Source organism: Ranitomeya variabilis, chromosome 5, assembly GCF_051348905.1.
Source record: "Ranitomeya variabilis isolate aRanVar5 chromosome 5, aRanVar5.hap1, whole genome shotgun sequence".
Taxonomy (NCBI): domain Eukaryota; kingdom Metazoa; phylum Chordata; class Amphibia; order Anura; family Dendrobatidae; genus Ranitomeya; species Ranitomeya variabilis.
Genome location: NC_135236.1, coordinates 509,112,635 through 509,126,612, shown reverse-complemented (window position 1 = coordinate 509,126,612; position 13,978 = coordinate 509,112,635). Strand labels below are relative to the sequence as shown.

At 43.8% G+C, this 13,978-nt stretch overlaps 1 protein-coding gene across 3 annotated transcripts in view; it reads left to right on the top strand.

The window, feature by feature from the left end:
- The window catches only part of HTR4 (5-hydroxytryptamine receptor 4), a 922,564-nt gene that overhangs the window by 522,472 nt on the left and 386,114 nt on the right, over window positions 1–13,978 (top strand). For all 3 annotated transcript variants that reach the window (XM_077265736.1, XM_077265737.1, XM_077265738.1), the window contains one exon: window positions 3,120–3,320. In XM_077265736.1, the coding sequence (XP_077121851.1) occupies window positions 3,120–3,320 (201 nt within the window). The remainder of the gene's footprint in view (window positions 1–3,119; window positions 3,321–13,978) is intronic.

The window sequence follows — 13,978 nt, the reverse complement described above, 5'->3', positions numbered from 1 at the left end:
TTTCAACCTTACCATTGCAAAAGGTCAAATTTGCGCTGGTTCTGCACAAGGAATTGAAATTCTACGATTTGATTTGAAAAAAAATGTGACAAAAACAATTACTGCAAGGATTCTGCCAAAACAATGCCGCTTGTGGATGGGATTAAGTTAGAACTCATCAGACAAATCAAACATGTAATCTGCACCAAAACATCTGCAAAAAGATGCTCTAAAAATGTCTCCCTTCCTCCCACCTTTGCAAAAACGCAGCAAAATCTGCATTTAGAGTAATGTGTTTTTACTGCTAGGAGAGCCAGTTTTGTCTGTAAAAAAGAAGAATGCATAAACGCTGCATGTGAGCATAGCCTTATTGTTTAGATTTACCAAAAATGGTGCGAGGGAAAAATGGAGTGGTTGTTCAAGGAAAATTTAAACCTTGACATTTCACACTGAGAAATAAGAGAATTTAATCTGATTATTATTAATATTATTATTGTGGGAAATCACTTTTCTTTTGCACCAGTTTTGATATCTCGCCCTCTTAGTCCAGACAGAATAAAAATGTTGACTGTCCAGTCTGCTTTATCCTGAAACAGAGCATCTATTGTACGTAGTTTGTGTCTGGCATTACACTCATGTTATTCAAGTAAAAGAGGGGCACTGTTTCTAAGAAAAACACCTTTGTTTCCTGTAACGCTAACATGGAAGACCATTGACCTTTTTACAAAAATCTCTTTTTATGGTTACAATGTAATACATGTAGGAAGTTTAATTTTAAAAAATGCTGTTCGTGGCTGTAGCTATTACAGGGGCTGTCTAGTTTTGTTATTCTTTTTTAATACATTTGCAAAAATTACTACATTTCTGTTTTTTTCAGTCAAGATGGGGTGCAGAGTGTACATTAATGCGAAAAAAATGAACTTTTTTGAATTTACCAAATGGCTGCAATGAAACAAAAAGTGAAAAATTTAAAGGGGTCTGAATACTTTCCGTATCCACTGTATATACTGCAGGAATGACAGTATACAGGGGCTGAGATTAGTAATATACTGCAGTATATTCCTCTTTATAGAAGGGCTGAAAGGAGAGATATACTGCAGGAGTAGGCTCTATGTATAGGGCCTACATGCAGACAATCCCTGCATGTGTTTCTGCTGTCAAACAGCCATGAGACAAGCACACACGGTGATTCAAAGTATTTGAGCGCACCGACGATACTCTATTAGGCCGGTTTCACACGTCAGTGGCTCCGGTACGTGAGGTGACAGTTTCCTCACGTACCGGAGCCACTGACACACGTAGACACATTAAAATCAATGCATCTGTGCAGATGTCATTGATTTTTTGCGGACCGTGTCTCCGTGTGCCAAACACGGAGACATGTCAGTGTTCGTGGGAGCGCACGTATTACACGGACCCATTAAAGTCAATGGGTCCGTCTAAAACACGTACCGCACACGGACGTTCTCCGTGTGCCGTGCAGGAGACAGCGCTCCAGTAAGCGCTGTCCCCCCACATGGTGCTGAAGCCGCGATTCATATCTTCTGTGCAGCAGCGTTTGCTGTAAAGAAGATATGAATAATCCATTTTTTTAGTGGTATTTCGTGTTTAAAATAAAGCTCCATGTCCCCACCCCCTGTGCGCCCCCCCGCTGTTCTGAAAATACTCACCCGGCTCCCTCATTGGCTGTCGCTGCTTCCTGTCCTGGTCGCACCTTCTACTGTATGCGGTCACGTGGGGCCGCCGATTACAGTCATGAATATGCGGCTCCACCTCCCATAGGGGTGGAGCCGCATATTCATTACTGTAAATGAGCGGCCCCACGTGACCGCATACAGGAGAAGCTGCGGCCAGGACAGGACACTGCGAGGGAGGCAGGTGAGTATTTTCAGAACAGCGGGGGGGCGCACAGGGGGTGGAGAAATGGAGCTTTATTTTAAACACGAAATACCACAAAAAAAATGGATTATTCATATCTTCTTTACAGCAAACGCTGCTGCACAGAAGATATGAATCGCGGCTTCAGCACGATGCAGGGGACAGCGCTAAACTTTAGCGCTGTCTCTCCTGCACGGTCTGTGTGGTACCCAGGCGGCACATGGCTGCTGCACGTGTGCCACACGGATGGCCTACGTGAGCTCGCGGACACACGGACACGGATAACTCCGGTACCGGAATTATCTGGACGTGTGAGACTGGCCTTAGCACACGAGAATGCTTGCATAACACTTTATCCAAGCATGCTGGGCAGGCAGGGTACTGTTCAAGAGCAAAGAATGTACAGATAGATGCTTAAGGTGGATTTTATACTGTGATTAGCTTGATGATAACTCAGAGAGGTGGTAGTTAGGGTTAGTTAGAAGTGCACAGGAGAGAGGGATGGGGTCTGCAGCACTGAGGAGAAGCAAGTGCTGCTGGACAGATATCTGTCTGGGACTATTTAGTGAATCCTGCATTGAGCAGGGGTTGGACACGATGACCCAGGATGTCCGTTCCGACCCAAACATTCTATGATTCTATGAAATTTAGTTTTAACAGATATACATAAGACTGCCCATTTTGCTATGTGAACCTGCATGCACTGAAGAGCGGATAGAAATAAAAAAATACAGAACACAAAGTTACAAGAAAGAAACTATATGGTGGGCTCATCCTGTGTATTACCAATTAGTTGCATTTACTGTGCTGTATAAAAAAGAATGCAGTTCTGGCAATAACAATTTAAAAACTATAGTTCTGACTTCTTTCCCTGTCAAAAAAATAAAAATGAAAAACTTGTACCTACCCATTGTTGCCTTTACTAGTCCAGCACCATCTGTACTGCACAAGACCACAGTAGCCTATCACTGGGCTCATTAGTCTTGTGCCATATGCCTTGGCCCAATATTTCACTGTAGTGGCTATGTGCTGTGCTAGTGGATGGTACGTCATTTCTGAAGCTTTGTCAGCAAACACTGTTGAGGAGTAACCAGAAGGATGGAGCTCCAATGGCAATGATAGGCAAGTCCAGTTTGTTTGTTTTTTTCTTTTACATGATAAGCCCTTTAAATATTCATGTATGTTCTTTAAAAAACATGTGAGCAATAAACTTATAGCAACACCAGTGAATTATTGTGATGGTTCTTACGTTTTATTTACAGGAAAATCAAAACCAATTACTTCATCGTGTCACTCGCATTTGCCGACTTGCTGGTATCAGTACTGGTGATGCCATTTGGAGCCATAGAGTTAGTAGAAGACAAGTGGATTTATGGGGAGATGTTTTGTCTGGTACGTACATCACTTGATGTTCTTCTGACAACAGCTTCCATACTCCATCTCTGCTGCATTTCACTTGACAGGTATGTAATAGATTCTAGAAGTTTATAAATTAAAATGTGCAAGCATAAAATGAAATCAAGTGCTTCCTATGAAGTAGAAATTGGAACATGTGTTTTATGCTTAGAGTTTGTTCTTCATATCTGTAAAATTTTTCGTGGAAAAACTTTTAACCTTCAAGCTACATAAAATTCTTTCCGATGCTAATTTAAAAAAATCTGTTCCATCACTATGGCAACATGGATCTCTTCCTTATACGTGTTTAACTGTAGAAAAAGTGTGATACATTTTCGGATCTTATTGTCATAGATACAAGTGAATGTGATAGTGTTTTTTAACTAGCTATTAAATAGAGCTTATTAATACCTTGTACCTTGTTTATTAACTCCTAATGCTCTGACAATGAGTTGTTGTCAATTCCTGCTCCACTAAAGATATATACATCATGCTGATCTCACAGGTGCTACCATTGTACCGACGAGGTCAGCATCGGTGAAAACTTCAATCACTGTAGTTTTAAGACTTGATATGCTATAGTCAATAGTGCTGATGGATTCCTCGTGATGCCGTTGAAGGTTGCCTAAGAATGATATGGTCTAATACACGAACGTGCTCGGATAACATCTTATCCAAGCATGCTCCGATTTGTGGGTATTAAGGCACTGTCACACTCAGCGACGCTGCGGCGATATAGACAACGAGCCGACCTAAACTAGATCGCTGGAGCATCGCTGTTTAGGTCGCTGTAGAGACGTCAAACACAGCAACTCCAGAACGATGAAGGAGTGATCCAGTGACGTAACGGCGACTCACTTCTCGTTCTCGCTGGTTGTTAGCTCCATTGCATCCATTGTTAGCGTCGTTGCTTTTGATGTCAAACATGACGATACACGCCCACCTGGCGACGAAATAAAGTTCTGGACTTCCAGCTCCAACCAGCTATGGCACAGCGGGATCCAGATCGCTGCTGCGTGTCAAACACAACGAGATCGCTATCCAGGATGCTGCAACGTCACAGATTGTTGTCGTTCTCTTTGCAAAGTTGCTGAGTGTGACGGTACCTTAAGACAGCCTGAACACATGTGGGGATGGCCTGTTTGTTAGGTCATCCCCTCATATATATAGATTGTCTAACAGCCACAAAACATGCAGCCACAGGGACTCAAACATAATATACAAGCACTCCAAGATGCTTGGATAATACTCTAGTGTGCTCAGACAAGACGATATCCAAGCGCAATTGCTCATCTCTAATCAACAACCATTAGCAATCCATCTGTTCTGAAACTAACAGCAGCTAGTGTCAAAGGTTGTTGATCCCTGCTTTAATCTAAAGAGTTTATCCAGGACTTTTTTTTTTTTAAAATGTGGTCTTAAAAATAGAAAAATAGATAGTTGATGCTTACCTCAACTACCTGCCTGTTCTACTCCTCACCTGCACAGACTGGTCATAGACCACTCCTGCCAGCCATTCAGTTGCTTAATATCAAAAGACCAGCTCTTCTTCTTCCAGGCTTCTCTGCTGACAGGGTGTAACTACCGACTTTATGCTGATTGACAGCTGTCTCTCACAGTTGGGCAGTGGAGAGCCGGCTGTCAACTAGAATAACAGTGGCAGTCACGACCCATCAACAGAACAGAGTGGAAAAGGAGCCGCTGAAACATGACATCAACTTAAGCCGCTAAATCACCGGCATGAGCAGTCTGTTACTGCTCTATGTTGGCAGCGGCTGGTGTCAGGCACAACAGGGAAGTAGGTATCACTTACCTGTCTGCTAGTTTTTAGGTCCATGGTTAAAAGAAAAATTAGTTGTCAATTAACCCTTTCATGTTTGTCAATGTTATATGGTTACGTATAATACATAAGTATTGCAGTGTGTTTTATGATCAACGGGACTCAACCACATTCAAGTCTACTAATAAAAATAAAATAAAAAGTCAGAAAAATAACTTGTATAAATAGGAAGACATTGTAGATAATGACTTGGAGTGAAGTATTGTAACTAGGGCGGAATGGAGGGAGAAGACAGAACAGTTAATTTTGAAAAAGTAATGGAGATTTGTGAATCTCATGAAGTGCCAGATGCCTGATTAATAAGATGAAGGATCTAAAATTAATAATGTTGGAAGAGAAATATGATGATATAGTGAAGATAACTAAGACATGACTGGATGAAAGAACTTGAGAACGTCAATTACACTGACATAAATTACGAAGATGTTACTTAGTTAACATTGACCAGAACATAATAATCTTTCAATTGTCTCCTAAACTGTTTTTTTTTTCATATGTGTGGTTTTAAGAACCCCCAAAACTTTTACAATTCAATTCTCTTTTTTTCATAATACATTGGGCCTAATTTTTATGCTTTTTATTTTTATATCAGCATTTCAAATTTTTTTCTCTTTTTTATTATTTTTTTTACAATTACAAAGAACAACCAAAATACATTTTAAATTGTGTTCTCCTTTCTATACAATTCTTTTCTACATATTGGAGATACATTTTTTTTTTCTACAATGGCGGGGCTATAACCAGTGATTTGGACTGCAGTGATTTGGACTGAGAAATTGTGTATACCATGATTGTTCAGAGCTGTATATACAGGGATTAGAAAGGCAGAGATGGTAATAAATTATTTCTGACTTTTGTGTTGGGAAGTCCAACCATCTTCTACTTCCGACTTCTGAAGCTGCGGACTCTGAAAAGGTCTGAAAGTAGTCAATAAGTAGTTACAATTAGTGGATGAGCTACATAAACACCACACTTCAAGAAGGATCATTTTAACATATTAATAAAAACATGACATGTCAACTTATGAAAATTATTTGCATATAATAATATTTCTTGGTTTTTTAGTGTTGGTGCGTTATTCACATAGAAACTCACTTTGACTTGACATATGGCTACTCCTCAATACGGTTGGATGTTTGGGTTTGTGTTGGTGCGATTACCTCTTTTTCTTCTAAAGTTATGGTCATCTTATTCTATAAAGCATTATTTTATTCCAATTAAATCAACTAGACTTCTGATGGCATCACAAGTCCTTTGAATTTAAATTTAATTGCTCTAAAATAAAAGTATATGACTGTCTTCCGAAGCCTTTTTAATACATTAGGAAAAATTCCAAGAATATAATAAAGGTGTTTTCCCTGTTTCCAGGCACAGTTTCTTTCAAACAAACAAATTGGCTTTACTCACTCATCCCGGGTCCCACGATCTGTCTCTGTTGCTGCTTCCTTTGCCTGTTATGGTCTGCTGCACTGTTGTCACATTGACAACGCTGCAGCCAATCAGTGAGCTCAGTTCCTCTGTCTGAGCACAGACACCAGCTGATCAAATCCGCTTAGTTCACTGATGACATGACGTCAGCACTAGAGATGAGGGGTGTTCGAGTCGAACTGTTCGCCAATTTCAAATTTGAGCTGTTTTGGGTGGAGTTCGAGTCATTCAACGAACTCGAACAATTTGCTTAAAATTCGGCTGTTCGAGTTTCTGTTCCATAACTGTTCGTTCACCAAAACCCTAACTTAATTTGCACATTAAAACTGTTTATCATTGTTAATAGACTGTTTCAGTGTATAGTGGGCGGGGGAGCGGGGGATAGATCTGTGCTGAAATAATGCTGATCTCCATTTTTTTTTCTTTCCCGCATTTACAGTGGGGCGGTGCAGTCTCTCAGCCTATCAGCAGTGCACACACACACAGCAATGTGCATGTGATGCATACAAGCAAGGGCATGTGTCATTGGCTGTGTATGTCACATGTCCTTGCCCTATAAGAACCAGCCATTTTTCTCATCGCCACCATTTCCTCACAGACTAAGAGTCTTTTTTGGGAGCGAATTTTCTGAGAGATAGGTTTAGGGAGTTGGGACTACTGTAGTTGTAATATCAGCCCTTTTCAGGGTAGGTTACAGCAGTTTATAGCACTTTTTGCAAAGCATGTCTGTGCCAGTGCAGTGCAAGTGTTTGTCACAGCATTTGGTGTAATCTAGCCCAGCCAATCCTTTTGGGCTAGTAGCATTGTCTAGTAGTCCTCTGAGTAGCCTGCCTGTGAATCTAAATTTTTACTGCATCTAACCCAGTAAATTGCTTTCGGCTTAGTAGCAGTGTCTGCACGTCAGCGGAGTAGCCCACCTGTGAAGCTAACTACACCGACGGTGTATCTAAATCTTTACTGCATCTAACCCACTAAATCGTTTTCGGCCCAGGAGCAGTGTCTGCACGTCAGCGGAGTAGCTGCCTGGGAAGCCACACTGCCTGTGTATCAAACTTTTTACTGCATCTAGCCCAATAAATAGTTTTTGGCTTAGTAGCAGTGTCTGCACGTCAGCGAAGTAGCCCACCTGTGATGCTAATTACACCACCTGTGTATCTAAATTTTTATTGCATCTAACCCAGTAAATCGTTTTGGGCTTAGTAGCAGTGTCTGCACGTCAGCGGAGTAGCCCGCCTGTGAAACTAACTACACCACCTGTGTATCTAAATTTGTACTGCATCTAACCCAGTAAATTGCTTTGGGCTTAGTAGCAGTGTCTGCACGTCAGCGGAGTAGCCCACCTGTAAAGCTAACTACACCGCCTGTCTATCTAAATTTTTACTGCATCTAACCCAGTAAATCGTTTTGGGCCTAGGAGCACAGTTTGGCCACTCAGCTCTGCTCGGTTTCTATCCATCGTTTTTTGTGCCAACAACTACAGATACAGAGTTGCCAATTTGTAAAGCACCAAAATGATTGGCAAAAGGCCTGCTGCTGGTGGAAAGGGGAATAGGCATGTTGGAAAGGGAAAAAAAGGTTGTGCCCATGGGGTAGGTGGTAAAGCAACAGTAACATCTGCAGAAGAAAGACTATCTTCCAGCAAAAGTAAGACGTCTACTTCTTTTTGTGGACAATCTGATATGATCCCTTTCTTATGACCATCGTTACGAGCATCGCTACAAATTCGAGATGAGGCACAAAAACAGCAGGTGCTTGAATGGATATCAAGTGCTCGTTCAAGTGGGCTCTCCTCCACCTCAACTTCAACATCACAATTCTCCAGTCCGCAGAGGTGTCACCCCAATCGCACTTGCTTCCTCACAGCTCCCAAGTTCCAAGCTCCAGCCGCCCGTCTGAGTATGGGGTAACACATGGTTGAGTCTGCAGAGCTGTTTACTCATACTATAGCCTGGGAATCAGAGGTCTGCTCCAGAGCTTCTCTGAATCCAGATGAGGAAATGATCTGCACTGATGCCCAGAATCTTTGTGAGTCGGATCCAGGCCCAGATGAAGAAGGTTCTGAGCATAATGTAGACCCTCGTTGGTGGAGACAGTGAGGAAGATGATGATGAGACTGAGATACCTGATTGGAACGAAAACTTGACTTTTCGACCAGGGCAGGAAGAGGTTGGCTCTGAGGATGATGGGTGTGAGAACACACAGGGTGATGATGACGAGGTTGGAGATCCCACTTACTGTCAACCCACAGTCCACCAGTCCATGAGGTCAGTAGAGGAGGTGGAGGAGGATGCTAGTGATGAGTCTGATGAAGAGGATAGGTTGCACCTTCCTGGACAGAGACGAAGTACTGGAAGCATGTCAACAACTGCATCCTCAACCACAACTGTGCCTCTGAGCACAAGTCGTGGTGGCTCTTCAGGTCACACGGGCTCTAAGCCTTGCATAGCCTGGAAATTTTTTGAGATTGCAAAGGATGACCCAAATCATGTTGTCTGTAAGATCGTCAGGACATTTGCAAGTGGAAACACCTGCTGGTGTTGAGCGGTCTCTGACATCGAGACCACATTTTGATCAAGGCAGCATAATATCTCCGCCTGCATCTTCCTCACAGACCAGCAGTTTGCCGGGGACACCCTACTCAACCCCATCTAAGCACGGCAGCCAGCTCTTGGTCCCTCAGATGTGGACAAGTAAAAGACCATTTCCTCCTAGCCATGACAAAGCTAAGAGGTTGAATTTCACCATCTGCAAGCTGTTGGCTACAGAAATGCTGCCTTTCTGCCTGGTGGACACAGAGGATTTTCGAGACCTTATGTCCGTCGCAGTGCCCCAGTACCAGATGCCCAGTTGCCACTACTTCTCAAAGAAAGCTGTGCCTGCACTACACCAGCATGTCACACACAACATCACTGCTTCCTTGAGAAACTCTTGGTGTGGCAGGGTGCATTTCACCACAGACACTTGGACAAGTAGACATGGACAGGGGCGTTACATATCGGTGACTGGGCACTGGGTAACTATGGTGACATCAAGAGAAGGGGCTGCTGTCCAAGTCTTGCAGTCCCGACGAGTTGTTCGTCGATCCTCTGAATGTAGAAGTTCCTCCACTGCTTCTGCCTCCTCAACCTCCTCTCAGTCCTCCACCTGCACCCAAAGCCTGTCTGGTAATGCCACCCATGTTCTAACTGTGCAGAAGGAATCCTGCACACCTCCTTACTATGCTGTCACCAGGGCTCAATGGCATCAGGCGGTGTTTACCTTAAAATGTCTGGGAAATGTGAGTCACACAGCTGAGGAGTTGTGGTCAGCTCTGGAGACTGAGTTCCATCAATGGTTGTCTGCACTGAACCTGAAGCCAGGGAAGGCTATGTGTGACAATGCTGCAAACCTGGGTGCGGCCCTTCACCGGGGCAATGTCACACACGTGCCTTGTATGGCTCATGTTTTGAACCTGGTTGTCCAGCAATTTTTATGCAACTATCCCGGACTAGATGGGCTTCTGCAGAGGGCACGGTCGCTGTGTGGTCACATCCACCGTTCGCATCCCGCAGCTCAATGACTTACATCTCTACAGAAGTCGTTGGGCCTGCCAGTTCACTGGCTGAAATGTTATGCGCCCACATGGTGGAATTCAACTCTGCACATGTTGCAGCGACTGTGGCAGCACCGACGAGCCCTGGTGCAATACATTATGAAGTATAGCCTGGGCCAACAAGATCCAGAGGTGGGGCAAATCATGCTGCAGGAGTGGTCTCAGATCAGGGACCTATGCACCTTTCAGCACAGTTTTGAAATAGCGACGAGGATGTTTAGTGCTGACGATGCCATTATCAGCATGACTATTCCAGTCATGTACATGCTGGACCACACCTTAAACAGTATTCGGAGTCAGGTGGTGGGACAAGAGGAGGAGGTGGAACAGTAGGAGTCATATGCGGAAGGGATAATATCTCCAAGGTCCAGACGGTAGGCAGCACCAAGGCGGCTGACATTGGAGGGTGGGGGAGAGGGACTACCGAGGGTGCATGGTAGCAGCCAAACTGTTGAGGAAGGTGCTGGAGGCGAGGAAGATGTGGAGGACAAACTGGCACGGGGCATGGAAGACTCATCAGATGAGGCAGACCTTGATAAAATTTCTGTTATGCGAGGTTGGGGGGAGAGGGCAGAGGAAGGAAGTATGATTCTCACCTCGCCGCCACAAAGACAACAAGTACTTGGTCCTCCTGGATGCGAAAGACACGAGTGCCTTCTTGCTGCACGACCTGCAACATGACCCTTGGATGGTTAGAATCCGAATTAATGCCGACTACTGGGTTGCCACCCTCTTAGATCCCCGGTACAAAAGTAAATTTGGCGAAATAATTCCTGCCATAGAAAGGGATTTACGCATGCAGGAGTATCAGAATCTTACATCTGTTTTTAGACAGAACACCAGTGGTGCATGTAGTGAATCTCTGAGTTCTAACTTGCCAACCGTGGGACTGTCGAGTCATCACTCAAACCGTAACAGTAACATCGTATCTGGTGGTAACAGCAATTTTTTCCAATCTTTTCAAGATTTTTTAAGACCATCCTTTGCAAGGCCACAGGAGACAAGTAGTCTGAGGCATAGCCAACACCTAGAGAGGATGGTACAGGAGTATCTCCAAGTTAACATCGATGCCATGACTGTGGAACTGGACCCTTGCTCATTTTGGGCTTCCAATCTGGAAAAATGGCCTGAGCTCGCCACTCACGCCTTGGAGATCTTGTCATGCCCCGCAGCCAGCGTTCTCTCTGAACGTGTGTTCAGCGCTGCTGGTGGTGTGCTGACAGATAAGCGCACGCGGCTGTCCAGTAACAATGTAGACAGACTAACGTTCATCAAGATGAACAAATCCTGGATCCGCAAGGACTTTTCTACCCCTGTGTCATCCTGGGGAGACTAAAAGCTTGATGATTTTGGAAAATCACCTAACCAACCATTTTAAGAAACTCCGGCGAAATTGATGCCACTTAAGTGGTGTCTGTGCCCCAATTTTTGGAAAAAATGGAGACTCGTTTTGGATTCCCCTTGCTGTGTTTTACATGATGTTGCCATCGTCAATTCCAGGTGGGTGGGGTCGCTCCCCCCCTTTTAACCTTTAGAAACCAAATATACTATGGCTTGGGGTAACGCAGATGGTTGAGTCTGCAGAGCTGTTTACTCACACTCTGGTCTGGGATTCAGAGGTCTGCTCCAAAGCTTCAGTGTCTGCTAGTCAGCAGAGTAGCCCACCCATGAAGCAAGCTACACCACCTGTTTATCTAATTAATAATTTTTAACTGCATCTAGCCCAGGAAATCCTTTTGGGCCTAGTAGCAATTTGTGCTACTCAGCAGAGTACCCCACCCATGAAGCAAGCTACACTGCCTGTTTTTCTAAGTACTAATTTTTAACTGCATCTAGCCCAGGTAATACTTTGGGCCTAGTAGCAGTTTCTGCTACTCAGCAGGGTACCTGTTATGATCCTTAGTGGCTGAGGATCACAGAATGAACTAGCTAAGTTACTGAACATAGAACGAGCTCTAGGGAGGTGGTAACTGGACTGACCGCAAAACCTGATCCTAACCAAACACACTAAAGGCAGCCGGTGAACGTGCCTAAATTCCTGGACGTCTCGACGCAGCCTGAGAAACTTGCTACTCCTATAGAGAAAGTAAGACCTCACTTGCCTCAGAGAAATTACCCCAAAGATATAGTAATCCCCCAACAAATATTAACAGTGAGGTAAGGGGACAATACAAAACGTAGAAATGAAAACAGATTCAGCAAATGAGGCCCACTAATACTAGATAGCAGAAGACAGGCAGGGAACTGTGCGGTCAGTAAAAAACCCTATACAAAATATCCACGCTGAGAATACAAGAACCCCCACACCAACTAACGGTGTGAGGGGAGAAACCCAGCCCCCTAGAGCTACCAGCAAGCAAGGAAATCACATATTAGCAAGCTGGACAAGGACAAGTAAATAACCAAGAAAACATATTGAACACTAATGAGCAAAAAATAACCAAACAGAAAACTTAGCTTCTCTTGAAGAGACTGATAGCGAAGGAATTCAGGAGAGATCAAGATAGCACTGAATACATCGACAGCAGGCAAACACTGAAAGTCCAGGTGAGCTAAATAGGAAACCAGCTAACAGATAACGAGATAGCTGATCCGCCTCAGACCTGCAGAAAGACACAAAGAGCCACCAGGGGGAGCCCAAAGACAGCACTCACACAGTACCACTTGTGACCACAAGAGGGAGCCCAAAAACAGAGTTCACAACAGGTACCCCACCCATGAAGCAAGCTACACCTCCTTCTTCCTTTCTCAGTCTAACCCCTCGGCTCTGGGGTGTCCACTCTCGCTCCAGCTCTCTCCTTCTCAAAGGTGGACTACCGCGTGTATTCACACTGTGGCGAATCTTTTGAGCCCAGGTATAAGAAGTCATTGAGGTAATGGATAATATGTGCCCCCTTAGAAATGTCCATGACAGCCCATTCGAGGAAGCATCTAAATGCCTCAAATAGTGAGCAGGATATGGAGCACCCCATGGGCAAACAGCGATCTATGTAGTATGCTCCTTCACAGAAGCAGCCCAAAAGGTGACACTATTCGGAGGCACAGGTAGTAACCGGAACGCCCCCTCAATGTCTGTTTTGGCCATTAGGGTGCCCCTTCCCAACTTCTTGACCCACCTGATTGCCTCTGATTGCCTCGTCAAAGGAGGTACAGTGTATAGTACTGTACTTGGTTCCACGTTGATGTTGTTGTTTACTGACCTGCCCCTTGGATATGACAAATGGTGGATTAGTCTGAATGTATTGGGTTCCTTTTTTGGCATGACTCCCAATGGGGATACCACTACGTCTTCTAAGGAAAGTGTTCGGAATGGACCCGCCGCCATTCTACCTAAAGATATTTATTTTTTAAATTTTTTGTCACGACGTCTGGGTGTTGGTAGGTTGATTTTAGATTTTTACTTCAGCCTTTCTTGATTTTAGAAGGGCATGACATGCCTATATCTGTGTCTCCTTCTCCTTTTACTCCTCTACCTCTTTTATATATATATACATATATATATATATATATATATATATATATATATATGTACTTGTGACTTTTCCATGTGTGTTTTGTGTCTTCTGAGCAGTTTGTCAGCTTTTGGACACCATTTAATGTGTTTTCTATGTGTTTGTATGTGTTTGTGTTCGTCTGCCATTGGTTTCAATGGGGTTTGACGGTGTTCGTCGAACGTTCGATAAACATTCGTCGAACACGCCCCAATTCAACGAGCCGAACTGAAATCAAACACTAGGGGGTAGCTAAACGCTAGTCAGCACTGCAAACAATAACAGACATAGGGAATAGTAGCTTAAACTCAGCACTGAAACAAAGAAGATTCAGTAAAGAACATTTTGAGGGTTTTTTATGAAACAAACTGTCCA